At 41.2% G+C, this 22957-nt stretch overlaps 1 protein-coding gene across 4 annotated transcripts in view; it reads left to right on the plus strand.

The window, feature by feature from the left end:
• The window catches only part of B3GNTL1 (UDP-GlcNAc:betaGal beta-1,3-N-acetylglucosaminyltransferase like 1), a 313585-nt gene that overhangs the window by 52723 nt on the left and 237905 nt on the right, over positions 1-22957 (plus strand). For 2 of the 4 annotated variants that reach the window (XM_050919448.1, XM_050919449.1), the window contains exon 3: positions 12669-12764. The exons of 1 other annotated variant lie outside the window; for it this stretch is intronic. In XM_050919448.1, the coding sequence (XP_050775405.1) occupies positions 12669-12764 (96 nt within the window). Of the gene's footprint in view, positions 1-12668; positions 12765-22957 lie in introns of those variants that run through there. One more of the 4 variants, XM_050919451.1, reaches the window with a different exon arrangement.

Raw genomic sequence — 22957 nt, forward strand, 5'->3', positions numbered from 1 at the left:
AAATGGTCAGCTAGGATGTTTCATAGCCTAGCTTTTAGTGGTTAACTTGCCATTTCCATCTCTTTGTGAATCAGCAGTACTTCAGTTAAGTTTTTCTTGTTACACCAAGAAAACATTAAGCAGGGGGTAAAAGCAGTCTGTAAAATCAGAGATAAATTTATCATAGTAACTTCATTTATTGGGTCTGCAAATTTTCTGGCAATGAAAAGACAATATATTGAAATTTTCTGAATTACTTCTGAGGAGGCTCCTTTGTGTATTTTCTTAAACTTCCTCACAGTGCTTTGTTTAATTTTTTAAACAGGAAACCAAATATTGATTTTTTGAGTGCTTGCAGAGATTGAATTTATGCAGGAGATTTGTACTGGCAGCAATATTTCACTAAGTGAGAAATTAAGTGACCCTATGTCATATTTAAAAATATGACTCACATTTTCGTTGACTTTAAGTTCATAAGCAGAAAAAATGCAACATGAAAATTCATTGCTAAACTTGCAGCATCATTCATATTCCACAGAATTGTATCACATCATATTTTGAAAGAAGTCTTTTTTTATCAATTTTTTCTTAGAGCAAAATGGGAGAGATAATAAAACAAATTTAATAGTTGTTTCCCCTTTTTTCCCTTTGCTTTTTGAAATTCACTATGACAGTGTTGAAGCTTAGGGATCAAATTTTCAAAACTGCTGAAGTCCCATTTTCAAATCAGGCAGTCAACTTTATGTCTGCAAAACTAACTGCTGTGATCACTGAGCAACACAAATAAAAGTCATTGTGGCTTGCAGTACCATGGTTGCAGCCTGTGGGAAGCAAATCTGAGTTGTGTGTGTTCAGTTTATTGTTTTTGAGGGTTTATTTACACTCTAGCAGAGGGAAAACTGAATGGAAGCTGGTATAAATGTCCAAACTTCACAATAAACTAGACATGGTTCCCTATCTGACACCTATTTGTTTTAGATTTATGGTTGTTGTTGTTCCCCCCCCCACACACATTTCATCGTAGTCTGTGGCTTAGTTTGACATGTAGCTGCTACTATTAACTGTAAAAGTGAGACAGTTTCATTTTGATCCACATTTATTACCTTCAATCAAAAAGTTATTGTTATTAATCTGACACCATCCTTGATAAGAAGAGGAAAAAATTGATTTCCTCTGGCTTTTAAGGGAAAAAAGCATGAACGAGCAGTGAGGGAGATCATAGATTCATTTTACCTTACCAAAATCAGTGTAGAAGGCTCTAAAGTGCTAAGCGCTTCACCATACTCTGCTGATGACTTCACCCCCACTAAGGAAACTTGGTGGAACATGGAGCTGCCTGGTGTTGAGGGGATGGAATTGAGATCAGTTCAGTACATGTTACAAAGTTGAGAAGGGGGAGGGATGAATGGCAAATACCTAACAATTTCCCCTCCTTATAGGTTAGTTTTGGTCGTATTGTAGTAGGTGGTGATGACAGCAGAGGATTCCAGAGGGCCATTTTCAGCTGGCACCAGAGATACCAAACTTCAAGGAACCTAAAAGTATAAAATAACTTTAAAAACAAATGAATATGGTGAATGACCCTTGCCTCTCACAATTTGAGGTGTTCATCTTAATCTTCTTCAGATAACAGAGTTCTTATAATCTGATCTGCAGATTGTAATTAAACTTGAAAGAATTAGGTTTTTTATCAGTAAATGTCCATTTAACCATACACACACAAACGATGAAAAAATATATTACTCTGTAATGATGAAAATTTAAAAATAGGTAAAGTAAGAAAAATGCTGCTTTAGAACTTTATTTAGAGTGAAATTCCAGTGTTTTAGACTTGTGAATTAAGATTGTTACAAATAGGCTAGTGAAAGAATAGTAAAAGCAGGTGTGATTTGTTGCATTAAGGATATTTACTTCATGTATTTTGACATGTGATGTTGAACAATTTGTGTTTTAGGTAGGAGAGATTTTTCTACCTGATTCTCATTTTGGCACTGTAAATTACATTACACCTACTTTAAGGTCCCTTTCACGCTCTGGCAGTGTATATAAAAAAGCCTTAGTGTAAATGACAGCCCCAGGCCCTTTGAGGATCCTGACAGGTATAATGGGGAAATGACAAACGAGGGAGATTCAGGTAGCAGACTAAAGGCCCAGACATACATTTTAGAGCTGAACAGTTAAATTAACACTCCAAGACACATGTATGGAAAATGCATCTTGTAAGACGTTGCTAAAATATATCTTGAGCGGTGCTGGTTCTGAAAATTAGAAGAAAGTAGGAAGTTGTGTGTGGAAAGCATTTCTGTCATGTCAGCGCAGAGAGAAGCATGAACATTCTTACAAAATATTAACATTGTTATGAATTGGTTGTAATCCTAATTCTTCTGAACATTTCCATTCTATTGTATATTGCAAGACAACTGTGAACAAAGAGGCCATACTCTACTGCTAGAAGAGGGCCTCATTCTCACTGATTGAACTAACCTCGTTATCTTTAGACTAATTCTTGCCTGCATATTTATACCTGCCTCTGGAAACTTCCACTACATGCGTCTGACAAAGTGGGTATTCACCCACGGAAGCTTATGCTCCAATACATCTGTTAGTCTATAACAGGGGTAGGCAACCTGATTTGTAGTGGCACTCACACTGCCCGGGTCCTGACCACTGGTCTGGGGGCTCTGTATTTTAATTTAATGTTAAATGAAACTTCTTAAATATTTTTAAAAAGTGTTTACGTTACATACAATAATAGTTTAGTTATATATTATAGACTTGTAGAAAGAGACCTTTTAAAGTTTTTAGAAGGTATTACTGGCACACAAAATCTTAAATTAGAGTGAATAAATGAAGACTCTGCACACCACTTCTGAAAGGTTGCCGACCCCTGGTCTATAAGGTGCCACGGAACTCTTTGTCACTTTTTTTACAGATCCAGACTAACATGGCTACACCTCTGATGTTTAATTAGAGTTGTTGGTTGCCTGGTCCCTGTTATAAAAAACAAACAAACAAAACACACACACACACACACACAAAACTGGACACACCTACTCTGCTGATTTAGTGAAGTGTTAGTAGAAATTCCCCCATATAATTTCCTTTGCATTGTAATGATGATAAGAAAGAACATTTTGTTCTAAGTCTTTGTAGTAGATCCACAAATAACATTTTAACTATTTTAGTTATTAAAGTAAATTTAGCTTTTGGAAAAGTTGTCATATGAGCAATCATGCAAACAAGTCCTTTATCTGCAGAATGTACAGAGTATGGCCAGTGGCTCTACAAACTTTCCCCCAGTGCCCTGCCAGTATGCTTTATGCGTGATCTAGATTCTAGGGAGACTATCTCTGCAGCTAGTGCAGTCTCCAGGCAACTGTGGAGCCCCATTGTATTTCATCAAAGGAGGTTAGACTAGATCAGTCGTTCCCAAACTTGTTCTGCTGCTTATGCAGGGAAAGCCCCTGACGGGACGGGACGGTTTCTGTACCTGCCACGTCCACAGGTTCGCAGCTCTCAGTGGCCATGGTTCGCTGCTCTAGGCCAATAGGAGCCGCTGGAAGCGGGGCTGGCCACTTTGTATAGTGCGGGTGCTGAGGGCCATTGAATCAAACTATAAATCCTATATATGATGGAAATCACTTCAAACTGGGGGTATGGCAGCCAGGGGCGGCTCTAGACATTTCGCCGCCCCAAGCAGGGTGGCATGCCGCAGGAAGCGCTCTGCCGGTTGCTGGTCCCGCGGCTCCAGTGGACCTACCGCAGGCGTGCCTGCGGAGGGTCCGCTGGTCCCGCGGCTCCAGTGGACCTACCGCAGGCGTGCCTGCGGAGGGTCCGCTGGTCCCGCGGCTCCACCAAACCCTCCACAGGCACGCCTGCAGGAGGTCCACTGGAGCCCCGGGACCAGCGGACCATCCGCAGGCACGCCTGCGGGAGGTCCACCGGAGCCGCCTCCCGGCGACCGGCAGAGCGCCCTCTGCGGCATGCTGCCCCAAGCATGTGCTTGGTGTGGTGGGGTCTGGAGCTGCCACTGATGGCAGCACCCCTAGTTCTAGGACTTTTGATAGTGGGTCCTTCATAGTTCTGGTAACAGAGTCCTACTGGCCCACATCTATGTAATCTTTGGTTTCTCTACTGATTCATCAAAAAGGGTGAACTAATCTGAATTTGCTTGGAGGTGAATTTCTCTAGTCTCTGAGCGCTCTCTGCCGTCATTAATAATGTGGAGCACACTCCAGCCCATGTTAGAGAGGAGAGTAGAGATTTTTTCTCCTCAGCAAATACCATGTGAGATGATTTCTAGTATAATTTCATTCGTCTCTGAAATCAAGATTTTTGACAGCTTGCTTATGCATTGTTTTTAAATTCTAGTTTTAGAATATAAGAATGGCCATACTGGATCAGACCAAAGGTCCATCTAGCCCAGTATCCTGTCTTTCAACAGTGGACAATGCCAAGTGTTTCAGAGAGAATGAACAGAACAGGAATCATCAAGTAATTCATCCCCTGTCGCTCGTTCCCAGCTTCTGGCAGACAGAGGCTAGGGACACTCAGAGCATAGTGTTGCTCCAGCCTCAGTAGTAGTCATCGATGGACCTATCTTCCATGAACGTATTTAGTTCTTTTTTGAACCCTGTTATAGTCTTGGCCTTCACAACATCCTCTAGCAAAGAGTTCCCTAGGTTCACTGTGCATTGTGTGAAGAAATACTTCCTTTTGTTTGTTTAAAACCTGTGACGATTAATTTCATTTGGTGACCCTAGTTTGTGTTATGAGAAGGAGTAAATAACACTTCCTTATTTACTTTCTCCATACCCACCATATCATATATATCATACTTGTATCATATCCTGCCTTAGTCGTCTCTTTTCCAAGTTGAAAAGTCCCAGTCTTACTAATTTCTCCTTATATGGAAACTGTTCCATACCTCTAATCATTTTTGTTGCCCTTTTCTGTACCTTTTCCAATTCCAATATATCCTTTTTTGAGATGGGACAACCAGATCTGCATGCAGTATTCAAGATGTGGGCATACCATGGATTTATATAGAGGCTATATGATATTTTCTGTCTTATTATCTGTCCCTTTCTTAATGATGCCCAACATTCTGTTCACTTTTTTGACTGCCACTGAATATTGAGTGGATGTTTTCAGTGAATTATCCACAGTGACTCCAAGATCTTTCTTGCGTGGTAACAGCTAATTTAGACCCCATATTTTTATATGTATAGTTGGGATTCTGTTTTCCAATGTGTATAACTTTGCATTTATCAGTATTGAATTTCATCTGCCATTTTGTTGCTTAATCACCTAGTTTTTTTTGTTTCGCTGTGCTTTTCCTATATGAACTTAATTGCTGGAAGTTAAATTTATTTTGGTTTTCGTAAGATTTCCAGAGACTGCTAAATAGGGTTTATTTTGATTATCTGCTCATCTCCAAGAGATACTACAACTTCTCACGCCTGTTCACTTACATGGTGCCAAACTGAGCTTGCTAGGTGGAAGTTTACTGATTTTTATATCAGGATGTGTACCAACGGAGTCATCTCCTAGGAGATTCTAGAGAGACTCCAGGCTAGTCTGCTGTGGCAAGTGGGGTGTGAGACTACCCCTGCCTGGGTCTAACTGTCCATGTGCATCCAGCTGATACATGTTAACAGTTTGTTAGAGCACTTTGAGCTAGTTCCCTTTCAAAGAGGACTAGATCAAAGTGACTTAATGAAGTGTTAACGGGCATCAGCAAGGTCTGTATGAACCGGTAAACCATGGCAGGCTACTATAGGGAAGATTTGCAGCGGTCTATTTGTTTGTGGAGACAAGGCTTCTGACTTGGAAGGTCTATATTATGGGCATACAGGACAGTGAAAAGACTGTAAGATAAGCAAGTCCATCCCAGATATCTGAGGGTCTGTTTTGTCTAAATGATTAGAGTAGTAAACTCTCTTTTTAGTATGTTGGACTTTTAAAAATTCTGATACTATTTTGCGTGTGTATTTGATTTTGAAACAAACATTTTTAAAAAACTGAATGTATCTGAACTGTGAGGCCATGTACTCTTTGTGGCTTAATAGTTTCAGATTTTTCTTCATGGGCACAATGGAAGCAAAGAAGAAACACAAGTTGAAACAAATGTGTGAAATGGAGAAATTTAGTGATTTATACTGGAAAAGACTGACAGCTGTAAACTGTCACCTCTCCTTTACTTGGCTAAACCTGCAAAAACTGGTTCCCGTTTCTTGTTCCACTTCAGCATCACAAAGTACAAATATTTAGTTCACAAACTGTGGCATGGGCAGGTTCCTGCTAAAAATATGGGCCAAAAATTTCAAGTGACGGTGATTTTGGATGCCTCCATTTTAGGTGCCCAACTTGACAATTTAAAGAGGCTTGATTTTTCAGAGGATGAGTGATCAACGCTTTCTGAAATCAAGGCCTTAAGAAGATTGTCATCAAAAGTTGAAGCACTGTAATCTACTAGTCATTTTTGAAGCTTTGCCCGTCTTTCCGTAAAATGTCAAAGAAACTGTGGACCATTCTTTTGATTTTATAACATTTGTGATGTGTTAGATTTCTTTATGCATAGAGTTGTTTATAAATATTTGAAAATATTATTATGATGAAATAACTAAATGCCTTACTCTGAGGGCAGTAAAGTTCAGTATTAAGTTTCTGTTTTTATATAATTCTGGATGAAAAAATCTTGGAATGCTAGTATTCCATCAAATATATGCCAAGATGCTAAATTCTTATATAGATATTGCATTGCGTATGGGACATATTCCTGGTACATGGTGGATGGGAAGGAATGGGAACTCAGACTGATCAGAAGGTGAAAGATTGGGCAGAGATAAGCAAGTTACATTGATTAATGAACACAGAATATAAATATTTTTCAAGCACTTGGTTTGAAAGTTCAGGGAGCTGAAATGTCATTAACCTTTTTCTCTGTATTTAAGGAAATGAGGTGGCAAAACCTTCCTTCTGCTTCGGACATGCATAGTTTTTTGTTCTAACCTTTCTTCTCAACTTCTTGAAAAAACATGTAGGTTCCAGTACCATGAACATCTATCAGTAAGAGAGCTGTTAAGGTTTCAGCGGTCTATATGTCAGGTTGGAGAGAGGATATTTTTTTGGGTTTTGGGTTTTTGGGGGTTTTTTTGGGGTTAGGTTAGAGATGAGAATTGGTTGTTGAAATACTGAGTTATCACCTTATCTAAATCTTAAACGTACACACAGGACCCGCTACACTATCTGGTTTATATTCGTTAGTTTACATTTTCTTTTGGATTAACATAAAAATATTGTGATAGCATAATGCATGCCCTGTTTTTACAGTCGTTTTGTTAGGTGTAGTGGAGGGGTCGGCAACCTTTCAGAAGTGGTGTGCTGAGTCTTCATTTATTCATTCTAATTTAAGGTTTTGCGTGCTGGTAATACATTTTAACCTTTTTAGAAGGTCTCTTTCTAGAAGTCTATAATATATAACTAAAACTATTGTTGTATGTAAAGTAAATAAGGCTTAAAAATGTTTAGAAGTTTCATTTAAAATTAAATTAAAATGCAGAGCCACTCAGACCAGTGGCCAGGTACTGGGCAGTGTGAGTGTCACAGAAAATCAGCTCACATGCTGCCTTCGGCACACGTGCCATAGGTTGCCTACCTCTGGTGTAGTGCTTTGCTATGGATAAGGTTTAACGACTACCTGCAGCATAGTTTTCTCTTTTTTGTTTTTTGTATGTAAGACTCTAAACTATTCCCATTCCTCCATCTCTTGCAATTAGAGTAACTCCTCACTTAAAGTCGTTCTGGTTAACTTTGTTTCATTTATATGTTGCTGATCAATTAGAGAACATGCTCATTTAAAGTTGCACAATGCTCCCTTATAATGTTGTTTGGCAGCCATCTGCTTTCTTCACTGCTTGCAGGAAGTGCAGCTCATTGCAGCTAGCTGGTGGGGGCTTGGAACCAGGGTGGACCAGCAGCCCCCCATCAGCTCCCCACTCCCCTAAGTTTCCTGGTGGTAGCTGCCCAACAGGCCATCAATTGCTGGGCAGTTCAGCTATCCCTGCCCCCACTGCCATGTTCTGCTCCTGCCCTCTGCCTTGGAGCTGCTCTCGAGAACCTCCTTCTTGCTGTGCAGGGGGGAAAGGGGAATAGGGGTGCTAATGTCAGAGTGTGTCTCCTTTACCCCATCTCCACAGAGCAGTGGAGACACAACAGTGCTCAGGATGGAGAGAGCTTGCTGGCAGCAGCTGCTGTCTCAACTTGCTGATCTACTTAAAAAGGCAGTGTACTTAGAGTGGGGTCAGTGTACTTAAAGGGGCTATGCGTCTCTCTCTCTCTCTCTCTCTCTCTTTCACACACACACACAGAGTATATATATAGTCTTTTGTCTGGCGAAAAAAAATTCCCTGGAACCTAACCCCTCCATCCCATTTACAGTTAATTCATTTTTCAGGAAATAACTACAGTGTTAAGCGAGGAGTTAGCACAACACATGGTAGAGGATGAATTTCATATTATGGGGCGGGTCCTGGTACCACCCATCTTGGTATGTACGTGGGATAAGGTAACAGGATTCAGAAGCCTGCCTTGGCCTAGATTCCTCAGCCAGACTTTGCCAATCCCTAGAACCATACCTGAACCAAATTATTTTCAAATGAAAGTTCAAAGTGTTCTGTTAAGTACACCTCTCTTGCCCATCCGGAATGAAGTAATTTGCTTTGGCAATTGTCTTTGCTTTGTTACAATAAGAAATAGTGAGCAATTCTTGAAACCTTGTTCTGTTTGTTGGGGGGATAAAGAATATTCTAGGCTAATATGATCCTTTCCATCCAAAAGGATCCAAAACATTTTACATACCACTGAAATGGAACCAGCATTGGAGTGGGAGGGATGGCAGCAACCAACCATTATATAGCACCCTGTATAGCAGCATGGAAAGAAGGGGAAATTTTAGCCAGGGACACAGACACAAACTTTCATTTTATGAAAAATGACATACATTCAAGAGAAGAGCAAATGGAGCCTCATTTTTAAAGGTTTCAGTCTATGATACCCCCCCTTCCCCTCCCCCACACAGAGTAAAGTTCATGGAACTCATTTTATCTGTCTTGGAAGAATAAAGGGCTGACACAGTCCTGCTGAGAGTTGAGCCAGTAGTTCTGTGTAGCTTAGAGGTTTACATGTTAACCTCTCACCTTTATCTGAGAGCCTGTACCCAACAGTGTTTCAGATTTAAGAAGCAGCCTTAAACAGACGGCACATTTGAGTGCTGCTGGTAATGGTCCGGGTGGGCTGGAAGCAGTCCAAAGTGGAAATAATAAAGACAAAAAACCTGCCCTGCTCCTCTCTGAGGTTTTAGACTGGATGGGGGAGATGACCAATTTTTCCTCTAATTGGAAACCAATCTTTTAGAAAACAAGTTTAGGCTCCCATACTAATCTCTCACCTCATGACAGCTGTTCATTAACTTGTATTTGTAGAGCTTAGGGTCAGGGTATTTGTGTATATAAGCTAAGCTTCCTTATCTTTCTGTTATGGAATACCTTTCAGAAAGGCAGGATTGTGTTAGCACAGCACTTTGCATTTTGTCAGCTTTCTTCTGAACTTCTACAGACAGTTCTTACAATGCAAGAAAGATAGTCTATCTTACCTTAATATATACAAGCAAAAGCCTCTGTAAATCATTAGCTTTAAAATAGTTTGCTTACAAACAACTCCCTCTATAGAAAGATAGTGTGAATGTACTTCTAATCAATTTTATGAAACATTTAAAAATATGGAATGTTAAATTCCAAAAAAATTGGAAGTTAGAAAACTTACATTCAATATTAATTTACAAAAAATTGGGATTAGCATTATTAAAATATCTAGAAATTGTAGCTTTGGTCCTCAGGTCTCTTTATTTGATTGTGATTCAGGGGAAAGCTGACAGGAGGTTTTAAGTTTTATTGTGCTAAGTCAAAAGTAGAGTTGAACAAATAATTCAAATAGTTTATCTGAGCTTCTGGCCTCTTTCTGTGGGGTACATAAATCATGATTTTGTTACTTTAAAAAAAATTGATTCATCACATTCTTCTGTGAATTTTATTAACTGTTGGGTGATCGCCAACAGCCCTCTGAAAGTTTTCTGTGATCAAACAGTGTTGATTAGTTAAGACTGGCCAGATAAATCACATGGTATTATTTCTGTTCTGGCTGTGCACACAAGCAATTCCAGCCCAACCACTCGCATGTGTGAATTTAAAGACGTTTACGTGATTACAAGAGTACTGAGTATTTAATATGGCATCAGTCCTTAATATGTGCAGTTATAGTTCGTTCTAGACATATAAAAAGAGAAGCAGCTTAAAAATATTCCCAGACGCAAACAAACAAAATCCTATCATCCCAACTCAATGCTTAGAATTCCTACTACAGCAATGTTGGTGTTAATTTCTGGTGCAAATAATGATCACATCCACAGTGACAAGTATGTCAAAATCTGGAAAAGAAATGGTGCAGCAGATGTGGAATGTCAGCAGTGTTGTTGGATACAAAATTAATTAGTGGGGTAATGAGAACATTTTTGGGGGCTCAGAGGCCTACACAGATTAGTAAACTGAGAGGGCTGTCTGTCTGTCTACTTCTCCAACCTACTTGATTTTGTCAGGTTCTCTCACTGTCTTTATTTGAACAAGGATTTCTAAAGCAAACAATTAAATGATCACATGAAATTCCATGGAATACACATTAATGCATGTGAAGATAATAAAACTAAAAAGTGCCTGTAAAATTCTGCCCTCTACCTGCACACTCAAAGCAAAATTTTTCTTGATATCAAAGATTTCTGCATACTTAACAAACTCATAGTATGCAACAGAGCTACGTAGTGGGAATCAGAGAAGAGAATGTTGTTCTAATGCTATGGGAATATTATACTTGCTTGAATTAAGTTATAATTTATTAAAATATGGTATCTAGATTTTTTTTCTATATTGATGCTTTGATTTGTCTTGTTAAATTCTCAGAGAATAGCCTCTCATTTAATATAAACCACTCTACATTACAGTATATAGGCAGGGTTAATAGCACAACCTATTATTAAGGTTGCCCAATACTCTCCATTATAAGACTCTCTTTTCAGTTGCCTATAGCTTTGGAAGACTTTAATTGTTTGGTCTGAAATTTTACATGCCAGATGTTTGCATCTGGCAGAGTTTTTTCTTTGAAAAATTTCAGCCAAAATTATTCAGACACATCCAAGAATGAGGCTAGGGAAAACTGCATTGTTTTGCTCATGTAAAAAAAAAATATTGGTTACTTTTTCTTTGAAAAGCTCAAGTACTCCCATGCACTGGAACAGGAAGTTGAAATGTAGCAGGGGGTGACCTTTGTGGAAGAGCTATATCTTTTGCCATCCCTGTGAAAATCCACCTCTATTAGGTCAACTTATAAGTAGGACCCTGCCAAATTGACAGTCTACTTTGGTCAATTTCATGTTCCTAGGCTTTTAAAATTAGTAAATTTCATGATTTCAGCTATTTAAATCTGAAATTTCACGATGTTGTAATTTTAGGGGTCCTGACGGTTGTGTGGTTATTATAATAACTGCAAGGTTATTGTATGGGTGCTTGCAGTACTGCTACCCTTATCTGCGCTGCTGCTGGCAGCAGTGCTGCCTTCAGAGCTGGGCAGCTGAAGAGTGGTGGCTGCTGGCCAGGACCTCCATTCTGAAGGCAGAGCCGCCGCCAGCAGCACCACAGAAGTAAGGATGGTATGGAATGGTATTGCCATCCTTACTTCTGCACTGCTACTGGTGAGCCAATGCCTTTGGAGCTGGGTGCCCAGCTGATAGCCGCGACTCTCCAGCTGCCCAGATCTGAAGGCAGCACAGAAGTAAGGGTGGCAGCTGCAACCTCCCCCAATAAGCTTGGGGCCCCCACACCCCCTGCAGCTCCCTTTTGGTCATGACCCCCAATTTGAGAAATGCTGATCTCCCCTGTGAAATCTGTATAATACCGAGTAAAAGTGCATGAAAGACCAGATCCATGACATGTTTTCATGGCTGTGAATTTAGTAGGGCCCTATTTATTAGCCTTTGAAAAATCACAGTGTGCACATGCTCAGTAAAGACATCTTAGATTTTAACAGCTATATTCCCCAAAGATTCTGTCCATATGGCGCAGGCTCTTCTTTGCAGTTGCAGTTTTGGGCTGCTACAAGCCATGCTTGGTTTGGGCACCTGGACTGGGAACATGGACACTGCCTGTCCCATGCTCTCCATGACACCCCCGCCCCTAGTCCCTGCTCACCCCCACTACCCCTGGCCAAGCTCAGGCAGCCTGGAGGAAGAAAGTGCTTGAGTCGAATGCAGAGGGGACAAGAGCTAGACATGGGTGGATGGGGAATAGATTGGGACAAGGAGCCTGGGAAGGAGAGGGGGTGGAAACTGAGACTGGGACTGAGAAAAATAGTATGTGTTAATGTAAATTAAAGACTGTATCATAATGCTTACACACATGGGTTATGAATTTAGGTTGCACGGTAACTGTAATTTTGGCATTTCCTAATTTTGAGTGCCTAACCTTGCAACCTTAATAATGTGTAATGGAGAGATTTTTGTGTGTAATTATTTAACTTCAGGTGCTTTTACTGATGCCTGAATGTCTAAGGTTTGACAGTTTGTGATTTTTATTTTGCTTTAGATTATAGGTTGCCAAGTCAGGAGAGAGCCATTGGATTCTACTGAACGATATACTCGTTGGATCAATAACCTGACACCTGGACAACTTCTTACACAGGTATTCTTGTTTCAATTTTGATTCAATCTGTGATGCTGAAGCAGTAGACAGAGAGGCTTGTTTAGTTATGTTTTCCCATTTACTAATCATACTTGGTGCTGATCAGAGTTGTTCTTTGAGAAACTAAAAGAAAAAATACTTTTAAAAATTCCACCAGATATTTGACTGAATGTAAATTATAGAAATATATTATTAAATCTCTTTTAATATACTCATTACAAGTATATTAGTGCCTGTAATTGGAAAAAATGCCTTTGGAGTGTATAGTTATTGCATGCTGATGACCTTACTCTTGAGAAGGTTGAAGCTATTTCACTTTTCCTTTCCAGTATGCTTCATATTTCTCCTATATGCATGATAGTTACACTGTGATTAACTTCATACCTTGTCATGTCCTAGTACTTAAATAAAGGGGTTTTTAGCAAACATACATAAGTAAGAGAAAAAAATCCTCTCTCCTGAGGAGATTTTAGTTGTAAACATTACACCCTGATAATATAAATACACCGCTACCTTGATATAACGCCACCCAATATAACACGAAATTGGATATAACGTAGTAAAGCAGTGCTCAGGGGGAGGTGGGAGCTGCACTCTTCAGTGGATCAAAGCAAATTCAGTATAACATGGTTTCACCTATAACGCGGTAAGATTTTTTGGCTCCTAAGGACAGTGTTATATCGAGGTAGAGGTGTAATGTATGTGTATATATATATATGTATGTATATATTTAGTCAACTCTTGCTGAAGATATTTTTAAAATAGTAATTTTTTGAAGGCTTAAACACAGGTTGCATTATCCTTGTTTTTAAGTACGACACATCTTGTGTAACTGAAGACAGCAGACTTGGCTTTAAAAGAGATTGTTTGTTTCATTAGGCGGGTGGCCAACACTGAACTAAAAGAGTCTTTGGCAAAAACAAGTTAAGCTGTGGAAGAAATCACTCCAGTCTGTAGAAGAATGTGTGTGCTGAATATTATAAGTCTAATGGGTGGTTAGCAAAAGACTGTCGTAGCGTGCATTAAAAAGCACATATTTTGGGCTTGGTTTTTGTGGTGGTATAGCAGGAAGACATTTGTTTTTAATTTTGCTAGGTTTAAATGGCTCAAGAGATGAATACACCCTTGTTTGTTAGATTTCATATTGTAAACTCAATTGCATTCCCCACTGCCATAAACCTAAAGACAGACATACAGCGTCTGGAGTGGTAAGCATAACACAAAGAGGAATCCATAGAGCTCCTTTAAGATCTGCAGTGGAAACAGTTGAAATGCACAATAACAGATAATCATAGGTTTGAAATATGAAACAGAGTATTCTATTTTGAAGGACAATGATTTTATTGTAAAGAACTACGACGTAAAATGCCAGTGGTATTGTACATCAGCTTGTCTGAAAAAAAGATGCATGTGGATTGCTCAACTCTGTTTCGGAAGGGATGTGATTATAGGGGTCAATCATAAATGTTTGGTGGTCCTGTCCTGCAGTAAGAAAATGTTAGTCTCAGATTGTTAATCAAGTAAAAATGGTAAAAGAAAAACAGTTACCAATGGAATATTTGGTGTTGACGTTGGGTTTGGCAGTAGAAGAGGCTTATGGGTTGAGAAATACTGTATGCCTCTGACAGTTCAGCCACGGGATGTATGATCACAACACACAGTTGGAAATGATGGGGAAAAAGGCTCATGGCTTAAGGACTGATTCCACATCCATTGAAATCTTACCGTGATTTTTAGATTGAATCCTTAATAAATTGGTAAAAAAGTTAAGCCCATTGCAACAGCCTAAGGGGTGTATACAGTACCATCATTTTTTTCAAAGTCTGATTGTGCTGACAGATTTTGAAACTAAATTATGATTATTGGCAATTGTGTCAAATTTCCTTTTATCTCAGGCCCTGATATTGCACCATTGACATGACTGAAATTTGCTGTTGATTTCAATTAGAGTAGAATTAGAGCCTCAACATTTTCTCTCTTCGTATTGTTTTTGCATGAGTTTATAAGTTGGAAAAAGAAATGGCAAAAGCAAGCCAGCTCTTTTCTAATATTCACAGTATGATTCTGTTATTTATTATGGAATTTAATTTGTTATGCATGCCTTGTCTGTCTTTTGTTTTTATTTTCTTTGAAAAAGTAAACAAACTTCAAGAAAATTATAGTTTCAGTTCTGGGCCTTTAGTAAGAGATTTGTTGAATCTCTGGGATGAGCAATCCTTCAGGGAATTCAGGAAAATTCAGCTTTTATTTACAGTATATTGTCTCCAGCAATTTCCTGTACTGAGGGGCTCTTTTAATCTGTGTCTGCGCTCAGCACTTTTCAGCTGTTTCCGCTACACTACTGTATTTTATGGATATGAACTAATTGTGCCATATATTGGGAAACTGAACTGCAAAGTGGAGGTCCATGCTGTCACTACCATGTAGTTGTCTGTATAGCATTCATGATTTTGAAAAAACAAACAAACTTCCTCTTTGAAAGCAATTGCTTTATCTACTCCAGTGCTCCACAGTGATCTAAGTCCAGCTGCAAACAGATTGTAGATGTTTTATTAGGAGAATCTGACCTGGGTGGTTCAGATAAATGGTTTCTCTAGTCATGCTTATGATGAGAGAGTTGCAATTTTAATAGATTAGTTTTGTGATGGGAATTCTGAAATATGTTTCTGAGCCATGCAAGCTTTGTCCATTAAAGAAATGAATCATATAGCATTGTAAATTCATATGTTTATGTTAAAGATCTGATTTTTAAACAGACAAAAGCCAAGGAATTCAGGATGTAAGCTGAAATTCAAACTTCACCTCTCTCTTGTGCATGAGCATCAGCTGTTTTCATTTTGTATCATGTGAGTTCATCCCAGATTTCTGGGTTGAGTGCCCTCTCTTTTCAGTCTGATGAAGGCATTCAGTTCAGAAATGCTCTTTCATTTTAATTTTTGTTTTCCTCTTTGTGATGTACTCTTGATTCACTAAATATATCCCACAGTGCATCATTTTGTGACATTCCAAATACCATAAATGTAATTGAATCCCAATATACTTTGTGGTATTTATGTCACAGAATATATGTTCTGGGCTACTTTCAGGGAACCAGAGAGTACCAAGAGAGCACAATTGATGGTGAAAAACACCTTTTAAAAGGTTAGTTAATATTTATTCCTTTGCCAATTTCCCCCGCTGCCTCTTTAGTGGGGGTAGTCATCACAGAAATCTGAGATTAATTTAGTTTTCATTTCTTTTTTTGTAGATCAGCATTTACTTTTGTTTAAAAGATATTTGTACTCTATTTTTAGTGTAATTTAAGGATGGAGATGGTAATTAAGGGATTAAATAGTATACTGTAAATATGCATTTTAAGACACTATTGCATGGATTATAAACATTTATAGAGGGTTTTTGTAATGTTTCCTTCTGACCCAATAGACGCCAAGTTTTTAAACTGTTATGGCCATATATGTAATTGCATCACACTAACAGCAACGGGACGAAACACATAAACAAATTAATATTGCAGTCTGATCTGGAGGTACATAAACTGAAAACTTTACTGAACCTTGTAAGTCAGAACACCAATCCGAGTGGTTTTTACTGTTAGTTTTAATTATGCAAATAGTCTAAGTAGTTTTTTAAAAGTTTGTTTTTGACTCTGAGCAATATAGTTTAACGGATCCAGGCCTGTTCAACAATTGCCCAGTTAGATCTTTGACAGAACAAGCTATAATGGCTCTGTCTCTACATGGACCCTAACAATTCGATATTGCTCCCTGAAACATAATGCATATGGCTGCTTATCTTAGAAAATTCTTTCTGAGTTGGCTAGATTTAGAATCTTTTCAGAGATGACTGGTCGATTGTAACTTTTAACAGTATATTCATATCACACCCGTGGGTACAATTTAGTAGTTTTCTGGTCTCTCTGGATCATCTGACAGAGGGGAAGGATGTCGCACGTTGGGAGTGCTTAACATGCAACTTTGTTCCATTAGAGCCAACTGCAGGATTCACCTAACAGATTACTAAAGCTGCCAATCTGAATCCAGACGCTTTTTGTGCATCATCCTGCTATAGATCCTAGGGAGTTCTGAATTACTGTTGAATAAAAGTCATAGTGTGACATATTTTTATTTAACTGTGACATTGGTTTGAATTAAAACATGATGCCTTTGTTTGTTTATTTAAGCCATTGTGTCTATCTTAAATATGTTCTAGAGGTCAAGTAGTGGCTTTATTAATGATGAGGAATGATTGCAGGTATGTCTTTAGAGCCAGAATTGAAGCAAATGAGCTGAAAGCTTGGAAGAAAACATATAGCCATTCACAATAGGTTTTGCTCATCATTGCTAGTAAAGACTGAAGTGGGGATGAGAAAGAGACTTTGTGATTGTAGATTAACAATGGTACTATTGTTGAAAATTAGACCACTGTGGACTTTCTCAGGAGAAGGTATACGTGAAGCAAAAAGGTTTAACTTTGGCTTTCAGACAACTGCTATGTTTGGTCAGCTAAGGTTTTGTTTGTTTTTATTTTGTTCCCCTCTGCCCTCTCCGTTCTCTGATGTATCCAAAAACTAAGTTTATAGTGAAGTCCTATGAGTTTTGGCCTGGGCAGATGCAGCTGAAGTTGCAAACTGTATGGTTAGAATACATTGCATTAAACTGGGCCTAACTAAACACGTACAATAAAAGAAAATGATTTAGGGTATGGCTACACTTGCAGATGTGGAGTGCTGTGAGTTAAACTCACCTTCAGAGACGGCAGTAGGGAAAGCGCTGCTGTCTGTCCACACTGACAGCTGCTTGTGCACTGGCGTGGCCGCATTTGCAGCACTGGCAGTGGCATTGGGAGCAGTGCATTATGGGCAGCTATCCCAGCATGCAAGTGACTGCAACGTGCTTTTCAAATGAGGGGGGTGGGGTGGAGTATGACAGGGAGTGTGTTGTGTGTATGTGGGGGGAGAGAGAGCGGATTTTTGGGGGGCTGAGAGCATGTTAGCATGCTGTCTTGTAAGTTCAGACAGCAGCAGACTTCCCCTCCCCCCGCCTCTCTCTCTCTCACACAGCATTCCACAGTAATCTGTCTCGGCACACACTTATCTGTCTCGGAGCAGATAAGCAGCCGGCTGTCAGAAACAGAGCTTTCAAACGGCCTATCCAGATTCCTACAGCGAGTTGAAAACAATGAGAAGAGTGGCCACTTGACTTAAGGGGATCATGGGATGTTTCCGGAGGCTGATCACAGCGCAGTAATGCAACACCTCATCCACACTGGCGCTGCAGCGCTCCAGCAGGGGCGCAGCAAACATTATCCCACTCACTGAGGTGAAGTACCAGTAGCGCTGTAGCCGTGGAGTTTATTTCAGAAACCGTATGTCCAAGGTTCTCTTAGGAGTTCTAGTGAGTGCAGAGCACCTATTGAGAAGTACTTACCCACATCTGTGGACTGAAAGCATAATTGGAGCTTCTTACTGAAGTGCTGTATAAAGGCATCTCCGGGTTAAATATTCTTGAACTTTTAGAAAGAGATCTGCAATTGCTCAAAATTATTTTTTAAATTTTCATTTAGTGTTTCAGCATTTTTGCTTGGACCTAAAGATGTTCTACAGAGAAAATATGAATATTGCAAAATCTTTTGCCTTTGTAAGGTTTCTTTGTTTATTGTTTAAAAGAAATCAAGTTATTTTCAGACCTGGTACAACCATTTGCAGATCCATTAACTTCAGTTAGCTCTCAGTTCTCAAACCAGCTTTGAATTTGATCTATAATTTAATGTTGAAATGTTTATAATAGAAACGTTGCAATATACTATGAAAACAACTCAATATAATCCCTTTAGATTGTCTCCCTGTTCCAAAAGGTTCTTGGTTGACATATTGGCGTGATGTGAAGTTTCAAAGGATTATGGAATGAAATGAAATGATGAGGGGAGGGATAGCTCACTGGTTTGAGCATTGGCCTGCTAAACCTAGGGTTGTGAGTTCCCTCCTTGAGGGGAGCCATGTAGGGAACTGGAGTGTAAAAAAAAAATGAGGATTTGTCCTGCTTTGAGCAGGGGGTTGGACTAGATGATCTCCTGAGGTCCCTTCCAACCCTGATATTCTGTGACCCTGAAATGCTTTCAAAAGTATCTACATCTCATTTGCCTAAATGATATGGGTGCTTAGGCTCAGTCTCAGGCCACGTCCAGACTAGGAATTAAAATCGATTTTAGATACGCAACTTCAGCTACGGGAATAACGTAGCTGAAATCGAATTTCTAAAATCGAGGTACTCACCCGTCTGGACGGCGCGGCATCGATGTCCGCGGCTCTCCATGTCGATTCCGGAACTCCGTTCGGGTTGATGGAGTTCCGGAATCGATGTAAGCGCGCTCGGGGCTCGATACATCGCGTCCAGACTAGACGCGATATATCGATCCCCGAGCAATCGATTTTAACCCGCCGATGCCGCAGGTTAGTCTGGACGTGGGCTTTGTCTCAGTGAAAGTCAGTGGGACTTGGGAGCCTAAGTGCCTAAATTCTTTTAGGAAATGCAGTTTAGGCTCCAAATTCACTTGTGGTTTTGAAAATGTAATTAAATGTTTCAAAAACTGCAACAAGCTAAATTACTCTGAACATCACCTTCTAATTGGCCTAGATCTAGGAATGCATTACACCTTGGATGTTTTGTGAACTTGTTAGGTAATAAAGCAAGTCCTCACTCACCTCTCCAGCACCCGAGTTCGTGCGGAGTTGGTATGGGGCACACAATTCTGTCAGAGACCAGACACCAATGCGTTGATCAACGGGCTCACACTATCCTTAGCTCTAAAAAGCTTTAGATTAAGTGTGGCCCCTTTATTAGGGGTGAGCATCAATATTTATACACAGAAGTAAACAAAGTGATTAACAAAAGATAATGGTCATGCATAATTAATCAAGATTTTACAGGAAAAGCAAGTTAACAAGTAAATGCATAGAGATAAAGGCTAATGGCTACTAGGGAAAGGGGGTGTCATGAGTAGTTTGCAGGTCAGTGCTTTGTTCAAAAGGGTTCAGGAAGGATTATGCAGAGACAGTCAGTCTGGGTGTGTTTTGGCTCCCCAAAGTTCACCAAAAGTTTAGACCCAACATTCCTCCATTTGTAGCTTTGAGATAACTATTAATCAAAAAGCTACACCCTATTTTAAGATCTCAAGGGCCGCTTGGCAATTTTAGCCTGGGCCAATTTGAAGAGAGTAAGGCTTTTAGCTGAAGTGGGAAAAGAATAAACTGACTTACATGAGTTTATGAGGGAGGGGACACACTGAATACAGCAACACAGTATTATAAGGACTACTATGGCCCCAACAACACCCACCAAGAGTTTTTTTTTTTTTTTAACCCACCCAAATCCGGGCAGCCAATTTCATAAGGCTCCCCACCAATTATAAGGTGGCTGGCCAGAGGAGTAGTTTTTAGCCATTTCCCTTAGGTGTTTGGTACGTTGAAAAGTGTTAGAGTAGGTGTCATTTACAAAAACACAGCATTCTTCATAAGCAGAAAATAAACTAAAAAAGCATAAAAAAACATACAGTTGTCAGAATAAAGGGTCCTCTCATTTTTTTCGAGTCAATGTAAGTCTAATGTCTGAGAGAGGTAAGCTGGTCCACTGGTCGAAGGCAGTGTCCTCAGTGGTGACAAGAGCTGCTGGTCCGTCACTGTGGTTCACTACGGCTGGCTTGACGTGGGAGTGGTGGATCCAAGATTTGCGTCCTTTCAGGAACACTGCAGTCTGGGTTGTTAAAAGAACCTGGTGGGGTCCAGTAAACCTTGGCTGGAGGGTGTCGTCACGAACGAACTTTTTGGCCCAGACGAAGTCCCCTGGTTGGAACGGGTGGATCTGTTCCTCCAGCGGCACGGTCTGGGAAAACTGCGAGGCTTTCCAAAGGGTACGGAGGCGAGCCTGTAGGGAGAGAAACTGACACGCGGTTAAATGATCCCCTCCCAATAGTGAAACATCAGCACGTGGTAGCGCCCCGCCTTTGAAAGGGGGGGTGTTCATAGAGCAGTTCAAAGGGGGATAATCCCAATGCGCGGGTTGGGCGAGTACGAAGGTGAAACAGGACCAAGGGAAGTACCTGAGGCCACTTTAATCCTGTTTCCTGACAGTATTTAGCCAATGTAAACTTAAGTTTCCTATTCATACGCTCAACTTTCCCGCTAGACTGGGGGTGGTAGGGTGTATGAAAGGAGTGTGAAATGCCCAGTCCTTGTTCTAAACGGCCAAGGACATGACCAGTAAAGTGAGGTCCGCGATCTGAGTCGAGCACAAGAGGGATGCCAAAACGGGGTACAATGTCTCTAAGGAGAATCTTTGCCACTGTGGCAGCAGTACAATTAGCAGTAGGAAAAGCTTCGACCCAGGAAGTCAGAGGGCAAACCAAAACAAGGAGGTGCTTTTTCCCAAAAGCCTTTGGCATATCTGCAAAGTCAATTTGAAGATGTTGAAATGGAGCAGCAGGCGGAGGTCTTCCACCCTTAATTTTGTTAAGAGGTGGAGCAGGTTCATTACGCTGACATGTGCTGCATGCTTTCACTATTGATAGGCAATAGGGTTGAATGCCTGGAGTATACCAAAAGCGAGCGATGGTGTTCACGAGGGCGTGCGTGCCGTAGTGACCCCCTTTATCATGGTGCCAGCGAACTGCCACGGGGTATGTGGAGCGAGGGAGGCAGGCTCGGCCATCTGGCATAAGCCAGGTCCCTTTGACCAGAGTGGCCCCGAGGCTCTCCCACGATTGTAGTTCAGCAGCGGGTACTGGTACGGGGTGCGGTGGAGTAAAGGAGGAGGCTGCAATAGCCAATGTGGGCATGGCTAAAGGTAAGGTGGCAGCCTTCTTAGCGGAGGCGTCAGCCAGGGCATTTCCACGGGTAACGGGGCTACTATCTTTAGTATGGGCCCGGCAGTGAACTACAGCCAGGACAGAGGGTTTTTGGAGGGCGTCCAAAAGCTTGTGGATGAGGGGGAGGTGCTGAATGGGTTTACCGGCAGCTGTCTGGAAACCTCGAAACTTCCAGAGGTGGATATGACAATGCACAACTCCAAAAGCATATTTGCTATCAGTAAAAATGGTAACGGTCTTACCAGCGGCCAACTGGCAAGCTCGGGCCAGGGCATAGAGTTCAGCGGCTTGGGCTCCCCAGTTGCCTGGCAGTGAGGCGGCCTCTTGAATGTCCCATTTAGAGGTGACAGCATAACCAGTGAAACGCTTGCCATCAACATAGAAGGAGCTTCCGTCCGAGAAGAGGATGCAATCGGGGTTGTCCAGTGGCACGTCAAACAGGTTGTCTCTTATCTGTAAGATGCTGTAAACTACTTCCACACAGTCGTGCTGATCCTGGAGGACTGGCAGGTCAGGAAGCAAGGTAGCTGGATTAAGGGGTCCACACCTTTCAAAAATTAGGTTAGTGTCTTCTAAGGGCTTGTCTACATCAGAAAGTTGCAGCGCTGGTGAGGGAGTTACAGCGCTGCAACTTAGGAGGTGTACACATCTGCAGGGCACCACCAGCGCTGCAACTCCCTGTTTGCAGCGCTGGCCGTACTCCCGTTTTGTCTCGGGTGTAGAGGATCCAGCACTGGTGATCCAGCGCTGGTAATCAAGTATAGTCACTTACCAGCGCTTTTCTTGACCTCCGTGGAATAAGCAGGTATCCCAGCATACCTGAGGAAGCCTCTGTAATCAAGCTGGTCTCCTTCCCTGAGGTTTGCAGGGTGGTTCGCGGAACGCGAGAGCAAACCGCGGCGAAGCTGGTCTCCTTCCCCGGTTTGCTCTCACGTTCCCCGAACCCCCGAGCAAGCAGGTCTCCTTCCCTGAGGTTTGCTGGGTGGTTCCGGGAAGGCGAGAGCAAACCGGGGAAGGAGACCAGCTTCGCCGCGGTTTGCTCTCGCGTTCCGCGAACCACCCTGCAAACCGCAGGGAAGGAGACCTGCTTGTTCGGGGAACGCGAGAGCAAACCGCGGCGAAGCTGGTCTCCTTCCCCGGTTTGCTCTCGCGTTCCGCGAACCACCCTGCAAACCGCAGGGAAGGAGACCTGCTTGCTCGGGGTTCGGGGAACGCGAGAGCAAACCGGGGAAGGAGACCAGCTTCGCCGCGGTTTGCTCTCGCGTTCCCCGAACAAGCAGGTCTCCTTCCCTGCGGTTTGCAGGGTGGTTCGCGGAACGCGAGAGCAAACCGCG

Source organism: Gopherus flavomarginatus, chromosome 12 (genome assembly GCF_025201925.1).
Source record: "Gopherus flavomarginatus isolate rGopFla2 chromosome 12, rGopFla2.mat.asm, whole genome shotgun sequence".
NCBI lineage: Eukaryota > Metazoa > Chordata > Testudines > Testudinidae > Gopherus > Gopherus flavomarginatus.